We start from the raw sequence: 25,752 nt of genomic DNA, 5'->3' as shown, positions 1-25,752 counted from the left end.
ACAGTGCTGTCACCAACATGCCTGGTGTAAGTCAGTCAAAATCAGGAGTAAGTGATAAACTAGACTAAGTCCGATCTATTTAGCAGGTGTGCAAAAGGACTCTATCCTATATTCCCCCCTTCACCTATTCAAGGTATAACAGGAAAAGCAACAATCAGGAGGGTGTAAGATTTCCTGATGTAAGGCCTGAGTTCCCTTCCTGTTACACCAGTTTCACTCAATGTAAAACAAGTGTAATGGACTAGAGAATTGGGCCCACTCTGTGTGAGAATTGTCTTGCCTTGCACACCCCTGTTCAGTGCTTTCCCAGCTGTTCTCAAGGAGACTGAAAGTCACAGGTGCTTGAGATGCCAATGTGGTGCAAGCTACACAGACTTGCCACTGACATCCATTTTCTAATTCACCAGTTACCTGCTGTGTATCTTACACTGCTATTTACACCACTGCCGGATTAGGTCCCAACTCCAAGGATTTACAGACATTTGTTTCAGGCTGAATTAGACTTTGGCCTTGTGGTGTAGCAAGCAGAAGACTGAGATGGAGAGGCGGGGTAGTGTGTTGCAGGAGACTGGGCAACAGGAGTGTCCCAGGTTCTATTTCCATCTCTGCCACTGACACATTGTGTGGCACTGGAGAAGTTAGGTCAAAATTTTCAAACTTAGGTACCCCAGTTATGCTCCTAAATCTTTATTTAGGCTCCTAATATGAGACCTAACTTTTCCGTGGTGTTGAGCACCCACAACTCCCAATGGCTTTAGATTTCATAGGTGCCAATTTCATTGCTCCACCTCATACATGCCTATATCAACAGCCTTAGAACTTACCGCGTGGTCAAACGCAACAGAATTGATGACCATAAAGTTATCCAGATTGTATTTGTATGGTGTGTAGTTCCCATGCCAGGCCACCACATTGAATGGGGAGAAATCCTATCAAATCAAGAACAAAGGCAGCAGAGGATTATCCCCAGTGCTCTCCAACATGCTGCTAACATACATGGCACTGCTCTGTAATTCAAAACGCAATCAGTGTTAGTAAATGGTGCCCAATTGACAGCCTGGAGACCGAAGCCCCCTGTGCATCCATAAAACAGGTATTGCCTGGGCAGTGGAACGCTATGTTTCACCTTGCCATACCCTGCCAATGGGCCTCAGTCCTGCTCCATTTCTAGTGATGAGAGGGGAGTTCGGTGTCCAAGGCCTATTTACTCCTTGGCTTCACTGCTGAGACCACCCATAAGGAAATAGTTGTAATGGCAATTTTTTGTGATGGAAACACCTGCCTACTAGAAATTAGACCAATGGCCTCCCACAAAAACACACTCCTGTCTTTTCACATAGGCCACTGAATAGCATTTGGAAGCAGTGAGGTAAAAATCATCACCTAGAGGCAAAGAATCACTAACTTCAGAGTCAAACAATTCTTTAAGAAACATTTACTATGGATGGAGAGCATTTTAATGTGCCAACAAACAACAGGCTTGATCCTGCTTTCATTTAACTCAATGGGAGTTTGGCCACTGACTTCAGTGGGAGAAGGATTGGTCCCCAAAGTTATTTGCCATGCTGGTAAATAGTACATCCTACAATGTGCACTTATTATAACTAATAGAGCTTCAGTGTGATGCAGTCTTTGTGAAAAGGACTCTGATTTCCTTACCTGTTGGGCTGAAAACAATTTGCCCTGGTACTTGCTGATCACTGTGTAGTCACCTGCTACTTGGCGATCTTCATACCAGGCAACTGGCACTAAGAAATCTCGTGGGTTAGCCAGACCATTGGCCCCTCAGGTAGAAAAAAAAAGAAAGTAGCAAAATTATAGGTGATATCTTTACAAAGTTGGGACCATTGTCCTTCCCTGGTTATACCTGTGCATTTTTGGAGTTTGAATGACTTTAGAGGCACTTCACTGTACTCCATAAAGAGACTTATTGTTCCCAACAAAACTATTTACCTGTAATCCTTATTCTCAGACAGGGGTCACTGTTACACGCCCTGGCATTTAAGTCCATGTTCCCATCATGGGAATCAGACAACTCTCACAGCTCTGATTACTACACTATTACACACCCTCAATAGTCGGGGAGTGTTACCTTGGGGTGGCACAAGACAATCAGACATCGGGGACTTTCTATTCCTGGCTCTGTCACTGACTGGTTGTATAACCTTGGGGAAAGATCTCTAGAAAGTCATCAGGCACTAGCACATTTCTGGATGTGTGGAAAATAATAATAAAATGAGGCTAATGATACTTCTTTAGTTTTAAGTGTATTGTAAGAGTTAGTTAACGTCTGTAGAGCATTTTCAAGTGTAAAGCACCATATGAATGCTAAGCATTCTTCTTCTTCTCATTATTATTATGGTTATTATTACAAAGAACTTTGACTTCCTTGGATAAAAGTGCCAGGCATTACTACCTGCTGCTGAGGTTTAACAGTCAGTACTTTCCTCCAGCTGTCAGTTTTCAAGTGAAAAGTGAAGTTAAACAAGAATAAAATACAAAGCATCATGATCTCTGGGGGGAAGCTGGGTGGCTGGTAGGGGGAGGATCTCTTATTACTACCTTCTGAAAAGAAGACTTGCAGGCAAGTACAGGAATTTTCTTTTCTCCAAAAAGTGAATGTTAGTAGAGATTTCTCCCCTCTAGGCGACTCAAAAATTCCAAAGATGTCTCTGAAAAAAGCTAACTAATGAAAAAGCTTGTTACAAATACGTAGGCAAAATAGTATAAATCATATGAAACAGGCACTGACTGCAATGACAACATGAAATCATCGTATCCTGGCTGGAGTGAGACAGCTAAGGGTGCCAAAGAATCGCTCTTATTCTCATTCCACAGGACCACAGGCAGGGCCGTCCTTAGGATTTATGGTGCACTAGGCAGGATTATTAAACTGGTGTCTCTGTGCCTTTCTTGCTCTTAGCAACACAAACATAAGCTTACAGTATTGGAAAAATTGCCACATGCATGTTATTAAAACCAGTTTAACTTAATGAAGCACACTGTAATGCTGATGGACTAGCACTACAGAAAAAATTCTGATTTGACAGAATGATTCAAATAATATAATTTTTTTAATTTGTCAACATTTTATTGGAAATTTCTATGAAGAGGTATAGAAACAAGGATTTGTTTTTAATTCAAACTAAAGCTCATATTTAAACTATCTCCCGCTCTATCAGGAGTCAGGAACACTTGACTGGGTCTTGCTATCTTGGCCATACAAACAAGACATCACTTTGTCTTTGTCATATCATGGATCTTATTACTGATTCTGCAGCCAGAAAAGCGCCAGGAAGATGAGAAACTCTGTTCTCCTGATGCTACTGTTACAGAAGTTGTCAGTAGAATACGAGGGGCAATGTACACATTAGAGATATATATATATATCAACAAGTTTGCTGGTATGAATAAACTGTACAATGTCCATCACTGATTTTGCATATGGTAACACTGATGACAGTGTACTCAATTCTTCGCACAGTTCAAGTCCATTTTAATCAAAACTATCCGCTGCTTCAGGAAGCTCTCTAGGTTCTTGCACTTTGTTCATTAACTTGCTCTTGTTTTGCCTATTTCATTAGTCCCGCTCCAGGCCTGCTGCCGCTGAGTGAATGGAAACCCCAGGCGGCGACAGTGGGTTTGAGTGGCATAGCCAGGGTCTCAGCCACCAGCCTGCTTAGCCCACTTTGCCAGCCTGGGGTTCCTTGGGGGTCGCGTCCCCAGGCAGCAGCAGGTGCTGAGTGAGGCAGTGGCCGGGACCCCAGCTGGCAATGGGGCAGCAGCCGGAAACCCCAGAGCATTCAAAAATCAGCTGGCATGCCACCTTTGCATCATGTATGCTGTAGGTTGCCGACCCCTGCTCTATACCAGTGGTTCCCAAACTGGGGTTGCGAACCCTGGGGGTTTTGCAGAAACATTAAGGTGAGTTGCCAGAAAAAATTTCACTAATTGAGGCCAGAGGACCCCGGGCATTGGAGGACAGAAGGTCGGGACCGGTTGCAGGGCAGAACAACCCCGCAGCCCCAGGGAGAGCGCGGGCTGGCAGTTTTGGGCTGGCAGCCAGTTTTCCAAGTCCTGGAGGTCAGACTTGAACCCCAGCCAGCAGGTCCTGAACCCCAGTGCTTCTATAGCCTCGCAGGGCTGGCAGTCGGTCAGTAACAGGAAGAGTGGGGCTGGGCAGTTGGGGGCTGGCAGCTGAGCCCTTGCCCCCCGTCCAGCAGGGGAGCCGACAGCCCGACCCCAGCCTGAGCCCCAGGAAGAGCAGTGCAGGCATTTTAGGGCATCCATCACACTGAGGAAATTTAAAACTTAATCCCTGAAAATATTCATTTTTAGGAGGGGTTCATGACATTTCACAATTTAGTGGACAGGGGTTCGTGGGCTGTTAAAGTTTGGGAACCACTGCTCTACACACTAGCAAGGAGATGAAGCATATTACAGTTGTTGGAGGGCTCTATTTAGCAGTAACAGGGCTGATAGGAAAGTCAGTCAACATTTTTTTGTTTCTCTGATGAAAACTGGCCCACTCCTTCCCACATACCAAACTTGTCACAAATAATTGTCAAACAACTTTAATTTTCTGTTGGTTGGCTAAGATATTGATTTTTTTTTAAAAAAAAATTGAAATTGATTCAGGATTGTTAGCAAGCATTTTTGGCAAAACAAATTTGTTAAATGAACATCTAAAGTGGCAACACAGCACTGCTTTCATGCTTGGCTCACCCCCCAGCCTGCTGGTCAACAGCTGCAGTAGAGGAGGAGATAGGTGGAAAACTGCAGGACCCCAAAATCCACCTCTTGGGGTTTGCAGAGTGGCAACAGCAGCAGCAAACCCTCAGGTCCGATCACACGCCAATGGGCATCACTTGCCAGCCCAATGGACCATGGTGAAGTTAGCACAGCATCGAATCTCAGGGATGCGGGCACCATGGAGCCACAGCAGCTCATCCTGCCCTGTGCAGCTCCGCCTGGGGGAGAGACGTGCTCCCCAGCTAGGTGACCAGATCCAGATGTCTGATTTTATAGGGCCAGTCCCTGATATTTGGGCTTTGTTCTTATATAGGCACAGGAGCCTGTATAAGAGAAAAAGACCCAAAATTGGGACTGTCCCTATAAAAGTGAGACATCTGCCCACTCTACCCCGACCCCTGTCCTGATTTTTTTCACACATGCTATCTGGCAATCCCCAGCCCAGCCCTGTGCGACCATTCCAATCCTGGCTGCCTGCCAAGAAAGTGAGTTACTTTCACTTTCATTCCTCAGCAGGCAGCCAGGGAGGGGAGGGGGGAGAGAGAAAGGTGGGGTGCTCCGTGGGGCGGGGGGAGAAGAATGGATGTTATGGGGGACAACAAAGGATACTGCCAGAGCCGCTGAGCCTGCCTCACCTCACACCGGGGGAAAAAGTCACACTCACAGGTGAGTTCCTTCCCCCACTCCTTCCCAGAGACCCTAGCAGCCAATCCCCTCCCTCAGACTGTGCTGCATTTGGCTCTCTCTAGGACCCAGCAGCCCTACTCTTACATGCTCCACTGCTTCCCGTCTGTCCGGCCTCCCAGCAGAGCTCCCCCAGATCTAGTGGTGCCCTAGGCGGCTGCCTATTCTGCCTATGGCTAAGGATGGCCCTGACCACAGGACTCTAGTGCATGCAGTGAACAAGGCAAAGGATCTGCAGAGCACACATCACACAGGAGGGGACTTTTTGGTGGTTTCTGGCCAAACAGTTGCTAATTACATAGTTCTCCAACTAAAGAGAGAAGACTACATTTGAGACCTGGCTCCTATCCTTCCCACTTTAATGATCTCCAGTTCCCACAGCAATTTCCTATTTGGAAGAATCCTTTCTGGGTTCTTGTCCCATGCATTGGAGACGGGGGAAGAAAATCTGAGACTCCTCCTCTTCGTCCGCCATCCTCTGAGAACACAATGCAAAGCCGAAGACTTTCTGTAGTTAGAAGGGTATGTGGACTTTTGGCCTTGTGTGCTTGCACCAACAAGCACTTACACACACTAATCAGGTACAGTAATGGAGCACAAATGGCTGGTTACCCAAATTGCAGGTGCAAATGCTGGTCTGGGCAGGCAGATGCCAGACGCTGGCTGTGCAGCAGGTATGCATACCTTTAATGCAGCTTCCCTAGTGCATGAAACTTCAGAAATTTAGCCCTACATTTCTAACTATAGTCACAGAGCTAAATTTTTCTCTCAGTTACACTAGTGTAAATCCAAAATACCTCCACGGATTCACTGGAGTGACTAATGTATACCGGTGTGGCTGAGAGCAGAATTTAGCCCAATGTCCGTAAAAGGAGTTTCAAAAAAACAAATAGATCTATAAAGCTCTAAAAGGACAAGAGCATGTTTGGAATGAGCCAGCTGGGGGACAAGACTAGAGTGGGAGGAATTTCTCTACTCTGGGGGGATCAGGGAATTAGTGGCCTTCCAAGTGTTTTGTTGGGAATGGGGGCTACTCTGTGAAATGATAGTGTCCATTTGTCAGGGAGCAACTGAACAGCATCTCCGGGACTTCTACGGAGCATCTCATACTGAGGCTTCGAAATCATTCTTAGCAGAGAGGCCTCTGAAATTTTAAGCCTTCCTATGTCGTAAAAGGGAGTTTGCTACAAGAAGAGGATGGACCTGGCCTTCTGTATCTCATGTGAATCGAAAGCCCGGGGAGCACGGAGGAATGGATTTTGGCTCGCAGTCCCATGCTCTTGTAGCACTCTGGCCCCACGGAACCCACTGTAAACTTGATGGTGAATCTTTACCGATGGGACCCAGGTCAGGTAGCTCGAAATGTGCGCCATACACCTCCAGCACGTAGCCCCTGGTTTCTCCAAACACCTCCACACTGAAACGCATCCCTTGCTAGGAGGGAAAAAAGAAAAGTAGATCTCAAGAGCAGCTCAAGATGGTTGTTACAGCCAACAAGAGGTTCATGCAGAGGTGGCCAATGTGCAGCTTGTGGGCCAAATGCAGACAACAGACTTCTATAAGGTGCCCCCCAAGGCTGCCCTTAAGTTTAACATGGTGGCATGGCTTGCTGAGCCTACATATCCCAGAATGCAATGCTAAAACTGGATTCAAGCAGCTCATGCCACACTGTATGCTTCTCTATTAAAGATTAGGGTGGCTGTGATTGGTGCACTGTACACAAATTAGGTCAGCCCAGGGGTTCGTGGCAAGTTCCTAATGCAGCCTCTGCTGAGCAAAGTTTAAGGTCTCCTGAGTTAGTCCAGCTCTCTGGGGTTCGACTGAGGTCGAGCAAAACTCACTGTTTCAATGTCAGCAGCATGCTTTTGGAGGTTCCCTCCAAAAACAAGCCAGCAGGAGGTGTAATCCTGCCTAGTCCTCACCTGAATGACACAGATCTCATTGGGCTCCACCAGCAATTTGCCAAACTCGGTGGTGATGAGCAGCTTCCCTTGCTGTGGCACTGTGGGAAGGGAACATAAGCAGAGGACACTAAGGAAATGACAGTTACTCACCTTTGTAACTGTTGTTCTTTGAGATGTGTTGCTCATATCCATTCCAGTTAGGTGTGCGCGCGCCGCATGCATGTTCGTCGGAGAAACTTTTACCCTAGCAATACTCGGTGGGCCGGCAGGTCGCCCCCTGGAGTGGCGCCACTATGGTGCCTGATATATACCCCTGCAGACCCAACCGCTCCTCATGCCCACGTTCTTTCTGCGCTACTCCGACAGTGGGGGAGGAGGGCGTGTGTGGAAATGGATATGAGCAACACATCTCGAAACAACAGTTACAAGGTGAGTAACCGTCTTTCTTCTTCGGATGCTTGCTCATATCCATTCCAGTTAGGATGATTCCAAGCCTTATGTGAGGCGGTGGGTCGGCGTGAAAAATGGCAAAATGTAAAACTGCGGACCAAAGGCTGCAGTATCTCTTGACTGTTGAACCAGGAGCATATGCGAGGACCATGGAGCTGCGCGATAGAATCTCGTGGGTAGGTACACGAGTTAGCAAGGCGCAGATGAAGCCTGACCCTGGTGAAGCATGGTGATGTGGCTTGGGAAATGTGAGTAAATCATAACAAGTGCGGTGCGACCGTCATCACCCAAGCGATGAGATCCACTGAGAGAAACGCAGGTAGGCTTTCTTCAGACTGCTACATGCGACCGAGAGTTGGGGCGTGTTACAAAATGGTTTTGTCCGCTCACATAAAAAGCGAGCGCATTTCAACATGTCCAGGGAGTGCAATTGTTGTCCCCGTCAGCTTGAGTGTGGTAAATGAAAGGCCGAAACCACCTGTAGGAGGAAAGCGCGGGTGTGGACGTAACATGCATCCTTGTTCTTTGCCACTTCTGTTTGTAAACATAAATGTACTGGTGGCAACCACCATAAGAGCCCTGAGCTTGAAAGACTCGTCTCTGGCCGATGTAATCAGGCTACTGAGGAAAGCTGTCCTTCCGATACTATAAGGCGTATAGCAGCAGAGCAGGCTCCGACAGACAGGGTCGAAAATGGAAGGAGACATAGTCTGGAAAACCTCAATTGAGGTCGCCAAGGTGGGGGCTTGAGGCAGTGCGTAATGCCTGAAGGGTGTATCGGCTCCAACGCGCCAAGCCCTTGAGGAAACCCGCGAAACCATAGAGTTGAGGAGACACGCAGGACACGGCCAACCAACACTTTAGCCTGGATGAGAACGGGTAGACGATGGCTGACAAGTGTACCTTCAGCGAACACCACGTAGGCCCTGCTGGTTGCAGGCTGGAGGGTAGTCCAAATAGAGGGATCGAGACCCAACAGGATAAGATTTAAGCATTTTGCACCTGTAGGAGAGATGCTTCCAACACTGGCAGGATACGTTGACCAGGTGGAAAGGCATCCTGCCACCCCTGACGTCATCGTAGGAGCCACACCGATGAGGTGAAGAAAATGCAGGTTCAGGGGCGGAAGTCTGCCGTAGGTCTGAGGTACGAGGTCTGGGTGGAGTTGGCAGGGTATTGGTCAGGCTATTGAAGGCGAGCAACGTGTGCTGTATTAGCGCTGCCTGGAACACGCTGGACCAGTGATCATTGATGCATGCGCGCTCTCTCCTGCGAAGTTTTGGCGAGGACCCAATGAGCCGAATAGTTGAGACGGCGAGGAAGGCATAACAGGCGTGTTGGCCCTTCCACGTCATGAGGACAGCGTCATGACCTGTAGAGACGAAACCTCGGACATTTTCCCGTTCTCGTAGGTAGCGAACAGTCATATGTGGGGAAAAAAAACCCCATTCTGACAAAATGATCACAATTTTCAGCAGGGTGACCACTCAGGAGACAGGAAAACCCTGCCTGAGTTCGAATTGCCAGAGGAGAAAGGATGCTACACGATTTATCGAGTGGGCTTGCAAAAAGTCCCAGAGACGGGATGGACCCTGACAAAAGGCAGGAAGACCATGTTCCCTCCCAGGTTGTCTATTGTAGTACATGGCTGTGACGTTTTGATATAAAATGGAACCATATAGAACAATGGCGTTGCAACCAAGGTTCTGTAGTGCACCAAATCCATGTAAAGGGGGGTCATATAAAGGTGTCAAGACCAGGTATACGGGTTCACTGGTTATTGATTATGGCGCGTCTGATATGTCTGCTATCATTCTGTTAGTTGAAATTCATGAATACTTGGCTGTGCTAATTGTCTGTATTTCAACATTGTTTCTGTGATTATGGAAAAAGGTCTCAGCAAGCTGGCTGTCAGCTCGGCTTAGACCTGCTTGAGGGCCCGTTAACGCTTTCACTACACATTGACCCATCGAAAGAAGGCGGGATATGCCTGTGGGCTCACTGGAGTGAGCAGAAACTGGCCATGTGACTGCAAACTCCATGTTGCTGTTAACTTTTCCACAAGTGGAACAAAGGAGTGTTTACTTACACCTGGAAAAGTCTCAGTATAGGCGTAAGGCCTGATTCTCCTTTTGTCTTTTCAAATGCCTGCTTCTACCTCTTGGAGGGACTTTGCTACAATCTGAGCTCTGCACACCAAAGGACTGATGACCCATTCACCAGCGGGGAATGTTCTCCAGAAACTGGACTTTAAACCTAGCAGTTTTACTTCATCATGCTACAAGCCCTGACACCAAAAGAAACTTTGCATTACGTTATGTAATTGATATCCATTTAACACTTCTAGGCTTCACCTCTATCTTTCTGCCTTTTTATGAATTACTTAGATCGTTAGATTCTAAAGCATTGGCAACCAGCGTGATTTGTGGAGGTAGATCTGGGGTATTATTACCTGAGTCTGGGGCTGGTCCTTTGGATCGACGAGAACTTTTTCTTCTTACTGGGGTGATTGTTTCATAAACATCATCCAGGACGATGTGGGACTGGTGAGTGTACTGGAGACTGGAGTGTCATAAGGAAATTGCTTGTGTAACTGCGGTGTAGCCAGTGGGGTGCAAACGATCGGTCGCTTTATTGTCTGGCTGGTATTGGTTTGCCTTAGAGGTTTGAAAAACCCCAGCTTGGGCTGGACTGCCCTGTTGAGCAATTTAATCTGATTTGGCACTCAGTGGTCCCCCAGAACCCATCGTCACAAATCGCTCTCTTGCATAAGTATAGATAAATATATATATAAAAGGATTATAACTATATATCTAAATACACAAGAACTACGAGTAGCTAGGGAAGCGGAGGTCAGCTAAGCTGCGCTCCACTGTTCCAACGACCGACACGGGCGGTAAGAAGGAACTGAGGAGCGGTTGGGTCTGCAGGGGTATATATCAGGCACCATAGTAGCGCCACTCCAGGGGGCGACCTGCCGGCCCACCGAGTGTTGCTAGGGTAAAAGTTTCTCCGACGAACGTGCACGCGGCGCGCGCGCACCTAACTGGAATGGATATGAGCAAGCACTCGAAGAAGAACTGGAGGATTTTCCTGCCACCGAAAGTCACAATTTAGAAGCTTCAATCTGCACATTGATTCTTCTCCCCGGTATGCTACCAGCCTCCTAGGAAGGCTCCTGATTCTCTTAGCTGCAGATGCACTCTGTTCTTCCTGACCCCACCTCACACTGTGGCCTAGGGAGAAATGTTGTCTGTAAATAGCAAACAGAAGAAGACTAATGTTGCAGGCAAACAAATTGCTCAGACAGAAAAAAAGGACAGGAACACATTCTTTTGTTGTTCAAAGAAGCAACTGCTGATAAATGATGCCAGACTGACCGCTCTGTATCCACAGAGCAGGCTGCAGTAGTGCAACTGTGCTTCTCACTGCTCTCCAGCCAGCAGGATCACCTTGAGGGGTAAGACGCAAATTCACCCTTCTTGAGCCATTCAGTACTTGGTCTCAGGTTAAACGGACAACAAGAGGTCCAGTTAATGACAGCTGTGGCTGGTTTATATATCCACTAAGAACTGGCCTGAGTTCCTCACATTCATTTCACTTAAGGGTCAGTGAAGAGCCATTAGATGGGAGCAGTATTCAGTCACGAGGGCCCAGCTCCTCAAAAATATTTAGGTGCCTAACTCCCATTGAAACCAAAGGAAACAAGGTGCCTAAACACCTTTGAGGATCTGGGCCTAGCAGCTGAGGATGGATTTATATTAGAGACCTAGATGCGAAAGGCTCCATACGCCAATCCCCAGAGCCAGCCAGTCAGTTCCTCTTCCCTTGTGCCTACGCCACTAGGAGAATAAATTCATTTTTGAGTAGTACTGAGCCCAAACTTCTGAACTCTGAGAATACAAAAAAGGAGAACAGAGGTTACTATTGCACTATACCTCAAGACAGTGATTCGGGAGATTATTCAACACATTCTCTCACATGAGAAGCCTCTCCCCTTCACCAAAGATGTAAACTGTGTCTCCAAGGGCTACAGGATCCTGCTTTCCCACGTGGTTGCCCCTTCACTTCTTTGATACACAGCAGAGACCCAGTATGATTCACTTCCCACTCTACCAGAGCAGGGGCTAACGGTCTTTAGTTAACCTTTGCATTCATTCTCTTGAATGTACTGGCCCAGGAGGGCCCACATTGTAACAGGAAGGCCTATAAATTCATGCAATGTGCCCTCTCCCTTTCACCTCCTGGTGGGGAGAGAGCTGAGGAACTGTAGTTTGGTATTTTGGGATTTTTGCTGATGAATGAGTTCATCACCAAGTCGTTTTCATTAATCAATCAATCAATCAATCAATCAAAAAAGATATAAACAAATATCAGGGTCACATGCATTTATTTCTGGTGAAATAAAGTATTTAAATATGCATGCATTTCAAGTGCCAATGCAACACTTATTGTTGCAAGTTTGGACATCCTAGTCTGGTGGAACTCTGGAGCACAGATCTGCTGTCAAAGACTCACTAGTCCTGGACTGAAGCAAAGCTGTGAGCTGTCTCTCAATCCCAGAGTTTATAGTTTCCAGAAAACCTCAAGGGCTTTTATGACACGCCTAATAGGATTCCCACAATAGCAGACATGCAGAGCATGAGGAACCAGACACTGACTAGCTTGCCAAGGAATCTAGGCCCTGTTAAAAAACAAAGAGAGACTTACAATCCTGGGCTGAGAGAGAGAAGCTGAATGTGGCAGGCAACTCAACCATCACCAAACCACCTAATTTTGGATGGTCCAGGAGTGATGTTGATCACTGACCAACAGTCCAAACCTTCCCAGAAAGAAGAATGCACCAGGTGGTGGGAGAAACAGAGAGGAGGGCTGATGGCAACAGAGATTAGCAATCATAGATTATTAGGGTTGGAAGGGACCTCAGGAGATCATCTAGTCCAACCCCCTGCTCAAAGCAGGACTAATCCCTAAATGGCCCCCTCAAGGATTGAGCTCACAACCCTGTGTTTAGCAGGCCAATGTTCAAACCACTGAGCTATCCCCCTCCTCCCTCCCCCCAATGATGGGGGGGGAATAGAAGTCACATCAGTAACTCACCAATCAGGAAGTCTCCATCTGAATTGTAAAAGCACCTAAAGAAAAAGGAGCACAGGCACACATATACTACAGGCTGTAACATGAGGGTCTCTTGAGCAGGTAGAGTGTCAGTGATGCCAATGGAAGCAACCTTGGGAGCCCCACTCACAGGGTTGATGGAGACTAAGCACATAGAGGCTCGCAGGAGGCAGGATGATCTAATGCACAAAGCACAGGACTAGGAACTCCTGAGGACTAGTCTTGCCTCTGCTAACATCCTTCCTCTGTGACCTTGGGCAAATCACTTCCCCTTCTGAGCCTCCATTTCCCCATCTGTAAAATGGAGATTATGATGCTGACCCACCTGACAGAATTGTTGTGAGGAGCTGTTAGTGTCTGTGAGGTGTTATATTAAGTATTATTGACCTCCAAGGGTTAGCTTGGTCTATGGGATAAGGATCTATGAACCCCGCAGAAAAGCACCTCTTATCTCTGCAGCCCCAACCCTTCATCATTCCCACCTCCCTGCTGATCAATGTGCGCCCCATCTCTTTGCATGATGTTTACCCAAGGGAGTGCAATGTGTTAGGGCTTTCTATACCATCCATCACCATAGTATCTAAGTACTTTTGTTGTGTGCACATGAATTTAAGGGATATCTAGGCACTGTTATTTGCAGAAAGTTGCTATGTGGTCTGTGCTCTCAGTGAGCATTTGCAATGAATTACAGATGGTATTGGGATGGTTGCAAACTAACACTAAGGCTGTATCTATAATGCGAACCACACCACTATAGCTCTGCTGATGTAAAGTCTCACGTGCAGTCACTGCTGGTGGGAGAGAGCTCTCCCGTCCACATTGTTAAACCACCTCCAACGAGCGGTGGTAGCTATGTCAGCAGGAGAATGTCTCCCGCCAACATTATGCTGTCCACACCCGCACTTTTGCTGGTGAAACTTATGTTGGTCAGGGATGTGTTTTTTCACACCGCTGAACAACAAAAGTTTTGCCAGCAGAAGTGCTAGTGTAGACAAAGCCTATCACTTGCAAACTAACAGCCCTGGAAAACCTTGACCTCAGATCTAATAGTCACTGACCTATTAATCATGGAGGTGTTACAGGTGAAGATGTGGATGGCAATCCCATTGCGTGACTTGGGCTCCCCAGCTCCACACAATGTGTGCAAACCCTAGGAGACAAACACACTGAGTTAGAAAGAGCAACAGGTAGCTGGATGGAGACAAGATCCCTCCATCCTCTTAGATGAGGCTTGCCCCACTGGCTGGACTCCCTCCTTCCTCGCAGATCCCACCTCTGCTACCTGGGGTCCCTGTCTCCGTATGACTGTTGTTTGCTGTTGTTTAAAATGACCCTGATCTTTGGAGATCACTCAAAGCTGAATAAGCGGCAGAGCAGTAGGCCACTGGCTAACAGCGCATGAAGCTTTTCAAAAGCCCAGTAAAGAGGAGGGGGGGCTTTGAAAACTGTGCCAGAAGACACAGACCCAGCCCAGTAGTCACTGGTAGAGAGTGGGGAACACCCTCTCCCCGAGGAGATGAGCTACCCCAGGTGTCTGTCCTCCAGAGCCGTAACTAGGTATTTTTGTGCCCGAGGCAAGAATATAAAATTGCGCCCTCCCCCAAGGCCAGCTCTTCAGCAGCAGTTGGAGGGAAGGGCCTGTCGCTGAATTGCCGCCAAAGAATGAATGAAGCGGCGGCAGTAGAGCCTGTGATTTTGGGGGGGTCTAACTCGTGATTTTTGACTGCTTGGGCTGGTAATGTTGCTTCCAAGATGGTCTTTGGTTCCGATCCAGTTCCAATCATAGGTTGAGAGAGGAAGGAGATGCTGGATATCAGCAGTGGCCACTAGGGATCAGCATGTGTCCTGAGAATGCTGGGAGTTCAGGTCTGCAGGGCAGGATCAGGGGTGGCAGGTTTGTAGAAATTTTGGTGGCGCCTAGAACCCACCCCTGCCCAAACTCCGCCCCCCTATCTCCCCAAGGCTCTGGGAGGGAGTTTGGGTGAGGGAGGTCTGGGGTGCAGGCCCTAGGCTGGGGCAGGGGATTGGGGTGCAGGTTCTGGGAGGGAGTTTGGGGATGGGAGGGGTGCAGGGGTTAGGGTTGTGGCTGCAGATGAAGGGTCTGGAGTGTGGGAGGGGCTCAGGGTGAGAGTAGGAGTGTCGAGGGTGAGGGCTCTGTCTGGGACTGCAGATTAGGTGTTTGGGGTGCTAGAGCAGCTCAGGGATTGGGTAGAGGATTGAGAGTGTGGTGGGGGGGTGAAAGTTCTGGCTGGGGTGAGGGCTCTGGGGTGGGGCAGGGCTGGGGATGAGTTTGGGGTGCAGGCAGGCTGCCCTGGGACTGGAGCCAGAGAGGAGGACTCCCCTCAGCCCTTTCCCTGCCAGCAGCAGCAAGCTCTGGGGGAGGACTCTCCCTTTCCCACCCCCCAGCAGCACACTCACCCCCACCACTGTCACTGCATGTGCTCCTAGGGCCCCTCTCAGGTCCAGGAATCTCCCTCACCTCCCCCATGGTGAGTGCCGGGGAGTCCTGCATGTGCCTCCTGCCCTGCTTTTGCCCCTGACTGTAGCCTCACTGGAGGTGAAGGATGGGGCTGCCTCCTTGCCCAGCATGGGGCAGGAGCGGTGACTGCAGGTGGGGGGGCCTCCTGTGCTGGTGGAGGGTCCCATTGTAAAATGAAAGGGCCTGAGGGGGTAGGGCAGGCTCAGTCAGTCTGCTCTGGGCATGGAGATGGGGCACTAGGATCCTGCGGCAGCAGTTGTGCCAGTGATTTTCTTTTGTCTTTTCTCCACTGCTTTCTGCGCCCCTCGGCTTTGTGCGTCCAAGGCAAGTGCCTCACTCACCTCGCCCTTGTGACGGCACTGCTGTCCTCCTCACAGCGTTTGCCAGGGAGCTCATAAGAGGAATGGGGCTTGGCTCAGCTGGAATCTATCTATCCTCTGTCTATCCCCAGGGAGCAGTGAATTTCTCACTCTGCAGTTTCAGAGTCAGACCCAGCCTGGGAGGGTAGGGAATTCTGGCTTTGAGTGACCTGGTTGATTTCAGTTGGGGATCTATGGCTGCAAAAAGCCCTTCCAACTTTTCAGTACCAGAGCACTATACGCGAAGCTTGGCTGCTCTTTACCCAGACTCTGTTTATTGCCAGCGTACAATCTAGTAGTAAGAGCAGGACTCCTGGGTTCTATTCCTAGCTCTGCCATTGACTCACTGTATGATCTTGGGCAAGTCAGTGGGCTCTCTGTGCCTCCGTTTCCCCTCTGCAAACTGCACAGTATTGCTATCGGCTCTGCTAAACTCTGCAAAGAAGGGAAATGCCCCGGGAAGCTCCAGCTGCTTGACTTACGCTCACAAAGTCCAGTTTTTTTTCAGAGGCTCTCGGGATCTCAAAAGGCTTCCATCTCAGCTAGAATCAAGCAAACACAAAGTAAGGAAGGAAATGCCAGCCATTACAATATGAACAATGCCAGCTAAAAAGAACAGAGAGCCCTCCATGCCCTCTGCTGGGCATTTTGGAGGTTTTCTTCTTTACAGGGGATTTAAAAAATATTTTGCAAATCCGTTTTCTGACCTGAGGGCTGCCAAGCTTGAAACTTCTATTTAAAAACTGTCCTTCCCTGTGTTACTACCACCACCTGACATGCAAAGAATTTCAGAGTAACTGACTTGTCACCACTGATGCTGTTTGTTTCATTTTGTGCTCTGCTCAGCATGCGACCATTCACTTGTTGCATGACCCTGGGCTACTCACGTCTGTTCTCTGTGCCTCAGTTTCCCCACCTGTCAGACAGGAGGGCTGCGGGCTCAGATAACTGCTGTTGGTAAGGCACTTGGAGTTGCTCACATAAAAGGTGCTCGAGAAGCAGGCTGGCTCCAGGCACCAGCAGAGGAAGCACGTGCCTGGGGAGGCAAATGCTAAGGAGCAGCATTCCATCCATTCTTGGGGCAGCACAGTCCAAGTAGCTTTTTTTTTTTTTTTTTGCTTGGGGCAGCAAAAATGATAGAGCCAGCCCTGTCGAGAAGTATATATTACTTGGAATGGCAGTCAGTTTCGCTCTCTGGTTCTCAAGCTCCTAACACTGCGGAGACAGGTTTCAATTAAATAAAACCTTACAACAATTGGGCCCCAATTGTGATCTCAGTGACACTGAAGGAATGTCTACACTTGAGGTGAGAAGTGTGATTCCCAGCCTGCACAGATCTTCTTGAGCTAACTCTGCTCCAGCTAGCACAGTAGAAATAGTGGTGTAGTTGGGGTATCACAGGTGGTGGCTCGGGGTAGCCATCCCACTACATGCCTGCTGAGTCTCCTGCATGTACTCCAAGTTTACTCCAATGTAAGTGTCTGGGTTTTAATGGCGTTATTCCGGATTAACACTGGTGGATCTGAGGGCAGTCAGGCTCTCTGCTGACAGTCCTTCTTAACTCATGTAACATTTTGTAACATTTAAAAAAACCAAAATCTAAATTTTGAGCCTAAATGACTTGTCAGAGTCTCCTTGAAGATTAACCTTAGGAGGAAAACAAAGTGGTGGTGTGCTGGGCCACACCAGATGCACCTCTGAGTGAGGTAGTGCAGGAGTTCATCACTTCTTAATCAGCTGCACACCAGGCTTGGCACTGCTAGTGGCAGATAATTGCTCTGTTCTCTGAAGCCATCTGCTTACAAAGAAGTCCTGCGGTTCAAGCCCTGGCATGGGCAGCCAGGTCAGGGCAGCCAAGCAGAGTCTCTTACTGAACACAGGGAAGTAAGCGTTGTTTGTCTTTGTACTACAGGAGATCAATTTTTTTAAAAAGGTAATAACATGGATCAAGAAAGTATAAATGAAAAAGACTTGAGTGAAATAATTACGAATTGCCTTTCACTTGTACTAAATAAGTCTGATACTTTTTTAAGTGTCAGGGGCAGTTTAAAGAAAGTGTGGATGGACTGATATCTAGAGGAGAAAGCAGGGCCGGTGCAAGGATGTTTTGTGCCCCAGGCGAAATTTCCTCCTTGCGCCCTCTCCCGTCCCCGACCCCTGCGGCAGCTCCCTACCCTTCCCCGCCCTGAGGCGCCTCCCACCCCCGCAGCAGCTCCCTGCCCCCCTCTGTCCTGAGGCGCCCCCCCCATCGCGGCAGCTCCCCCCCAGCCCGGGGAGCCGTGCGGCAGCTCCCCGCCCCAGCTCACCCCTGCCCCGCCTCCTCCCCGAGCGCGCCATCGCTGCTTCAGTTCTCCCGCCTCCCAGGCTTGCGGCGCCAATCAGCTTAGGTGCCGCAAGCCTGGGAGGTGGGAGAAGTGAAGCAGCCATGGCATGCTTGTGGAGAAGGCGGGGCAGGGGTGAGCTGGGGCGGGGAGTTCCCCTGCATGCCACCCCCCCCACATACTTGCTGCAGGTGGCCCTCCCCGTGCTCCCCTGCCCTAGCTCCCTCCACCTAAATGCTGGTGGCGACCGGGGAGGCCAAAGATCCGTCCGCCGCAATTGCCACCAAAGAAAATGCTGCCCCCCAAATCCTAGAGCCCTAGGCAACCGCCTAGGTCACCTAATAGGTTGCACCGGCCCTGGGAGAAAGGATGGTCTAGTGATTAAAACATAGAGCTCAATGTTAGAAGGTCCAAGTTCACAGGCTGTCTATGTGACCTTAAGCAACTCACTACCTTGCTCTGTGCCTTTGTTCCCCCACCCATGAAATGAGGATGATAATTGTCTGCTTTACAGAAGGGATGGGGCTTATCTCATTAATGCTTTGAGATCTGGGGATAGAAGGGGTTGGAGAAGAGCAGAGGGTTATTTATTATTAATAATAGTCATAACAACAATGGATATGATACATAAGCAGTGGCGGAGTGAGCTAACAGACCAAACTGGCAAGGGATCAACACATGATGCCACAGCTGACTGAGAGGGCTGGGATACAATAGGCCAGAACACTGGGTACAATGCTCTTCCTTGGGAGCATCTGAATGAACCTTCAGCATGTTTGTTGCCATGCAGCAATGTCCCAAGGGGCTCTGCACACAAAGAGACTTTGGCTGCTCAAAAAAGAGGGCCTCTGAGGGAGAAGATATTTAGATGTCAGACCAGATGTGGCCCTCATGATGTACTCATATGACCAGCATGAAACAATCAGGTTATGGCTCATTGCTGCAGCAATAACCTCCTAAATGTGAACGAAGTGTAAATACAAAGTGATGACATGTCTGTCTGAGTCTGCAGACAGCCTAGAGCAATGGCTCAGAGGTGTGACCTTCCCTGTTCCCTATTCATCTCATTGGGAGTGACAATTCTAAAGGGCAATGATGATACTTCAGTGTCAAAAGTGACAACTTCAGTGTCCACGGCTGATTAATTTAAGCCCTTGACGGCTGGGAACGGACAGTCACTGCAGGCAAGGGATCGCAGATGGAAGAACAGAGAAGAGACACAAAACAAAAAAGAGGGGAGAAAGAGAGATAGGAAAGAAAAGGAACAAACGGCAGAAATAAAGGTGGCTTAAAGGAGAGCAGATTTTCTCACTGAGTGATATTGAATGTGACAAATTACTGAGTAAATAATAATGTTTAGCTCCCTCCTAAAGGCTGTATTCTCCTCTTGATATCGGTGCAAACCTCCACTGAAATTAGTGGGAGGTCCACCATGGAACGAGGGGAGTAGAACGTCCTGAAATTATAGCCAAGCCCATGGACCATAATGAAACATAGAATTCAGCTCCCTCCTCCAAAAGAGTTTGATACCCTCTGCTAGATGTTAGGCTGCTGCCTGGCTTTGAGTTGTATTCAAACAACTGGATGATTCTTTGTTATGTTTGGGTTTTATTGTGTTGGGCCCTGATCCAAAGCCCAGGAAAGTCAAGGGAAAGCCTTCCATTGACTTCAGTGGACTTTGGATCAGGTCCTTAGGTGACTCACTGTGGGCTCCTTATAAATGGATAAATAAAAGATTCCACAGAAAACTGAAGTGAACTGTGCAAGACACCAACCCTGGGGCCAAACCTAAGATCAATTGTGTTGGCAGGCTGTGAGCACCCAAACAACACCCTGGCCTTGTGGTGTTTATGACCAATAGGTTCTGGCAACTAACTCACTGATCATGACTATATTCCCAGATCAGCTATCAGAACTTGAGAAAGCAAAGGAATGGTGGCACCTACTGGCTCCCAGTACCCAAAGGCCCTTGATACAGATAGCCGAAGTGCCACCAGAGCTGCCCGGGTACTAGAGTGATGAGTACTATAGAAAACACCATAGTGATTGCGAGACATTCTCCTTGTCAGAGAAACTGAATCTCCTCTCTCATTCTCCTAAGATGTCAGTTGAAAAATGACTCCCCATTCTGAGCTCTAGGGAATTATCTTCCTACATTTGATTACGGTGGCTTTAAACTGTGACGGAGGGGATGGCAGTTTTGTCACTCTTCCTTCAGGGAACCAATGTAATGTAAATAAATAGCTCTAGATACTTCCGGGATGGGTTCTTTAGAGATACCTATATTAATAAATAATCATCATCTTAAGTTCTGTTTGTGAAAGGGGATCAGGGGTGAATGAGGCTATAATAGAAACCATCAAAACTTCAGCTACAAAGGAGCATCAGACAAAGATGCACAAATATGATCCTGTCACAGTGACTGGAAAACATATTCCAGCACAACTGGGAGAATATTGAGATAAATAGTGGGGCCACTGGCTGGCTGGAAATTAGCTAATGATGATCCCTCGAGGATACAACCCAAGAGAAGCCAGAGCCAATGAATACAAGAACACAGAGAGGGAAAGATGGCAGGAGGAACGAGGCAGATTAGCAAAACCAAATGCTGTGTGGCTGATGGGGAGAGGAAATCATGATTAAAGATGATGGCAAGGAGGACAAATGCAATTGCTCTGCATGACTCTCTAGAACAAAACCTGATTTCCAAGGAGGGCTGAGGAGAAACATACAGGAAGGAAGTAACATCTCCAAAAACAAGCAGAGTGAATTTGTTGCGGGGACGATCTGCTCCTTTGCCTGCTGGATGACCTTTTGACTGGGAAAACTGAGAAACAGTCCAGGTTTACAATGGCGCCATTGGTGCCATGGGGCCAGGGCCACCAGCCTGGTTCGCTCCACTTGTGCTGCGCCCTGAGTGGCTGGTTCCTCTCCACCTCCTGGCCCTTCTGCCCCCGCCCCCTCCCCCCACCACTGCTAGTTCCTCTCAGCTGGCCGGCTGGCTGAGGGCTCCTCTCTGCCTCCATCACTGGCAGGCTGCTGACAGCCTGAAGAGCCCTCAGTCTCTGCCGCTCCAGGCTGGTGACGGTCCCCTTTGGGCTCCCCAGGGGTTGGGCCTGCCTCTCCCTACCGCTCTGCAGAAGTGGCAGGCTGGGGAAGTCGGTGGCTGCTCTCCCCCACCCACTCCTGCAACCAGGCAGGCAGGGCTGGGTTGGACCCCTGGAGACGGAGCCACTCACAACCTTCAGCTATCCTGCCCCCTAGCACTGTGCTGGGAGGGGGGAATCCCTGCTCTGCTCTAGCTCAGCAGGGCCACTGAGTGCTGCCGGGGGGCAGAGCACTGGGGAGTGGGTCTCGGGGGGGGGGGGGGCATGTGGGAAGTTGGGTTGCCAACCCTCCAGGATTGGCCTGGAGTCTCCAGGAATTAAAGATTCATCTTGAATTAAAGATTATGTCATGTGATGAATTCTCCAGGAATACATCCAACCAAAACTGGCAAACCTAGTGGGGAGTGTGGGGCTGTGAGGGGCAAGGGCACTGGGGGAGATTTGTATATTTTGGGTGCTAGACAGGGTGGGGTCTGTTGGGTATGTGCTGCATGGTGGGAGAGGTCTGTGTGTGTTGGGATGCTAGGGAGTGGAGGTTCTGTGTGGGATGCTGGGCAGTTGTGATGGGGGAGTCTGTGGGGAGGCGCTGGGCATAACAGGTGTGGGGGATGCTGGTAATAGAGAATCGGGGGGTGCTGAGTGGAGGCACAGTGTGGCACAGCATAGGCCTATCCCCGAGGGTGAAGGGACATGCTGGCAGCATTGGGGCCGGTGCACCACTGTGCATCTGGCAACTGTTGGTTTGTAAACAGTACTCTTGGATGGGTCTGGGCTGTTCCTGCCATGCCTTACTGCCTCTGGTTGCCCCCTCACTCTAGGGACTGACTTCCCCGTGCCATGCTCCATTGCCTCCATGGGGGCCCACAAATATGTTTGGCGCCAGGCCCACAAAAGGTTAATCTTGCCCTACTGAGAAGGTGCAGCAGCAGAGATGGCAAGCATGGGACCATGGCTTGGGGGAAGCCTTGAGCACTGCCCAAATTTGGTGACTACAAGGGCTGTGCTGATTATCAGCCAAGTGACCAAGGGCAGCACCCAATTTGCTAACATGTACGTGAGGAAACACACTCTAGTAGTTGAAACACAGGGCTGAGAGTCAGGATTCTTGGGTTCTAGCCACAGGGACTCACTGTGTGACTGACTGGTCAAGTCACTTAACTACTCAGCGCCTTAGCTTCCCTATCTCTAAAATGGGGATATGAATATTTACTCTCCTGCCTGGGGTGTTGGGAGGATTGAGTACTGTTTGTAGAGCGCATGGAGATCTTTGGAAGGAAGAGCAGTTATCTCTTGTTATAGTACTGTCAGAACCAAAATGTGTCTTTGGGATTTTAATAACACACATTTGTCTTTATTTCAGTGCTAGATTCATGCTAACAAACATTTTAAAAGTGCAGTTCCCATTGTGCTTTAGGCATGGTGGGGCTGCCATTGAACACAGTCATAAGTTTCCATATACTGATGTTCCCTCTCTTCAGATCTGGTTACCTGGTTGGGTTCAGCCTCCGCTTCATCCCAGTTGTGTGTCAGGTGGCCTTGATCCATGGGTTTAAAGGGCTTGTGACAGACAGAGGGTAGAATTCTATACAGCCAGCTACAGAGAAAGAAAACACCAGTGAGACCAAGCCCAGACTCTCCAAATAGCTGTTTCTGTGCTCGACAGCACCTATGAAATTTTCAATGAGATCAGGTGGACCTCTTGTCTGTTAGTTCTCCAATCAATCCTCACAGTTATATAGATTCCAAAGTACTTTATGGGCCATAATTACACACAGACATATGAATATGTATAACCTTATCTCTCATGGAAATGCAGCCACATCTGGGGTTGAATTCAGTGGCTAACAGCACACAGCAACACAACGGTTGAAAGCTGGCAGTGAAGAACATAGTATTTAACTAAAGGTGGCTCTTCACTCCCCAGTCTATGGGGATGACTGGCACCAGGGTTAGCCTAGCCTGGATGTGAGAAGCCACCCTGCAAAGCCCTACCCCCGTTACTGTGTCCACACTGTTTCTCCTCTTGCTTGTGTGTGTCTGGGGGCATAGCCCATGGTTGTGTGTAGTGAGATGCTCTGGGATTGTTTCCTAGTCCATTCTGTCAATTGCAGAAAACTTGTCTATACCTCCTGGGGAACTGTGGGAAGGCATTGGAGGACTATCAACACTTGAGTACTTTAGCCCCTGTCCTGGGCTGTAGCCAGAGTGAAAGCAAAGCATGGGTTCTAATCCTCCCCAGTTGGGTCAGCTAGCCTGGTTTTACAGTACCTAAACGCAAGTAAGAGAGTTTCTGTGTGGATGGGAGGGAGGTTGGCCTATAACCCAGGTAAGAGACGGGGTTGACTGTGCAGTGAAGACATATCCTAAAACTACAGGGGAGTTATAGGCAGGCAGAAGGTAATTACTAGAGTTTGCATTTGGCAGGTTACTGGAAGTAACATCGTACTCCTGCAAACAGTACCATGGGATGGCTAGTGAGCATAGGTAGTCAGAGCCTAGGTTTCACGAAAGTTGATACCCCCTAGCACCACACTGGGGGCTGGTCTACACTACGGGGGGAAATCGATCTAAGATACACAACTTCAGCTATGTGAATAATGTAGCTGAAATCGAAGTATCTTAGATTGAATTACCTACCGTCCTCACGGCACGGGATCGATGTCCGCGGCTCCCCATGTCGACTCTGCTACTGCCGTTCGGGTTGGTGGAGTTCCGGGATTGATAGGAACTTGTTCAGGGATCGATATATCGTGTCTAGATGAGACACGATATATCGATCCCCAAGAAATCGATTGCTACCCGCCGATACGCTGGGTAGTGCAGACGTAGCCTGGGTTACCTATCACTAAGGCTGTGATTTAGTCATGGAGGTCACGGAAGTCATGGGAGCTGCAGAGTTCCCTGCTGCCGCTGGCGGCAGGCGGACCACCTGCAGCTCCCGGCCACCGTGGGCAGTAGGAAAGACCCCTGCCACTAACTGTCCCCGCAGGTGACTGGGGGGACCCCCGCCGCTTCTGGCTGCCTCTAAGAACGGAGTGATCTCTGCAGCTCCCGCCACTGCGGGTGGCAGGGGAGACCCCCAATGCTCCCCGCCACTGCGGGCGGCAGGGAGAACTTCTAGAACTGCCAGCCAGTGCAGGCAGGACCCCCAGAGCTCTCTGCCTCTGCGGGCAGCAGGGGGGACCACCAGGGCTCCCAGCTGCTGTGGGCAACAGTGGGGACCCCTGCTGCTCCTCACCGCCCTGGGGGCCCCCGCAGCTATCCACCTCCATAGGCAGCAGAAGGGACCCCCAGAACTCCCAGCCTCCATGGAAGCAGGGGGAACCCCCGGAGTTTGGAGCCCCCAGCGGAGGGGGACCCTGGAGCTTCCAGCCCACTCGCAGCTGCCCAGGCTCCTCATTTTATCATGGAAGTTTTTAGTAAAAGTCAGGGACAGGTCATGGCTTCCATTAATTTTTCATTATTGCTCATGACTTTTAGTAAAAATATCCATGACAAAATCTTAGCCTTACCATCACTTACTCTTTCATCAATAGCAGTTCCCAAATCCACATGGGTTTTCTCCAGAGATCGCGATCCAAGCACTAGTCAGACATGTCCCTGTCTAGTTTATGAAAACTAATGAGATCTCAGCCCAAAGCTGCAGACTTTGCTGAACAGGATGTAACTGAATTATCTGATTTACTTTCCCTTGCAGCAGAAACAACTTGTGCTCCAGAAACTGTCTGTTTGGGTCACTGGGCAATACATTATTCGCCACTGTGTGGAGCAGAAACATCCATGCCTCATGTGGAATGCAGCTCATCTATAACCCACCAGGGCTGCCCAGAGGATTCAGGGGGCAAAGCAATTTCGGGGGCTGCCTCCATAAAAAAAAGTTGCAATACTATTGAATACTATATTCTCGTGGGGGCCGCTGCAGGGCCCAGGGCCTGGGGCAAATTGCCCCACTTGCCTCCCTCCCCCGGCAGCCCTGTAACCCACACACCTCCTGGGTGAGGTGTTCTGTCCCATCTAGTGGCACTGAGACCACTTAGGGCATGGCTACACTGGAAACTTCAAAGCGCTGTTGTGAGAACGCTCCCGCAGCAGTGCTTTGCAGCGTGAGTGTGGTCACGTGGAAGCAATCCACCTCCACGAGCCTGTTTACAATAGCGCTTTAAAGCACTGAGACTTGCTGTGCTCAGAGGGGTAATTTTTCACTCCCCTGAGCCAGCAAGTTAGAACGCCATAAAATGTAAGTGAAGACAAGCCCTTAGAGAGAGAGTTAAATGAGTCTGCTCTACAGCCTTAGCTAAGAGGCAGTTGGCTTTAGCTCATACAGTAGAGGCTCATGTGCTGAGGTCCCTGCCGACCTACCTGCCGACGACTGGGGTCTCTCATGTGTTAAACATCCACAACAGCCAAAGCAGGGCAGATGCAACATGCTCTGTGATTCAGCTCAGCCCAGCATTCCTTGCCTCCCTGGTGAACATATTTCACTAGTGCTGCCACTTCCCCATTAGAAACACAGTCTTGTCTGGGTAGCAATGAAAGGGTGAACACACACACCTGCTCCCCTGAGGAAACTGGGTTTTA

At 49.1% G+C, this 25,752-nt stretch overlaps 1 protein-coding gene across 2 annotated transcripts in view; it reads right to left on the bottom strand.

Moving 5' to 3' along the window:
• HGD (homogentisate 1,2-dioxygenase) overlaps positions 1-25,752 on the bottom strand; it is a 61,993-nt gene that overhangs the window by 15,122 nt on the left and 21,119 nt on the right. For both annotated transcript variants that reach the window (XM_032785908.2, XM_075071840.1), the window contains 8 exons: positions 22,663-22,768; positions 16,229-16,288; positions 13,967-14,058; positions 12,891-12,925; positions 7,359-7,438; positions 6,771-6,870; positions 1,660-1,784; positions 825-929 (listed from right to left, as the gene is read on the bottom strand). In XM_032785908.2, coding sequence (XP_032641799.1) covers positions 825-929; positions 1,660-1,784; positions 6,771-6,870; positions 7,359-7,438; positions 12,891-12,925; positions 13,967-14,058; positions 16,229-16,288; positions 22,663-22,768 — 703 coding nt within the window. The remainder of the gene's footprint in view (positions 1-824; positions 930-1,659; positions 1,785-6,770; positions 6,871-7,358; positions 7,439-12,890; positions 12,926-13,966; positions 14,059-16,228; positions 16,289-22,662; positions 22,769-25,752) is intronic.

The sequence above is a fragment of the Chelonoidis abingdonii genome, chromosome 1, assembly GCF_003597395.2.
Source record: "Chelonoidis abingdonii isolate Lonesome George chromosome 1, CheloAbing_2.0, whole genome shotgun sequence".
NCBI classification, from domain to species: domain Eukaryota; kingdom Metazoa; phylum Chordata; order Testudines; family Testudinidae; genus Chelonoidis; species Chelonoidis abingdonii.
Note: the sequence above shows the minus strand (reverse complement) of the source record. Positions and strands in the feature narration are given on the sequence as shown.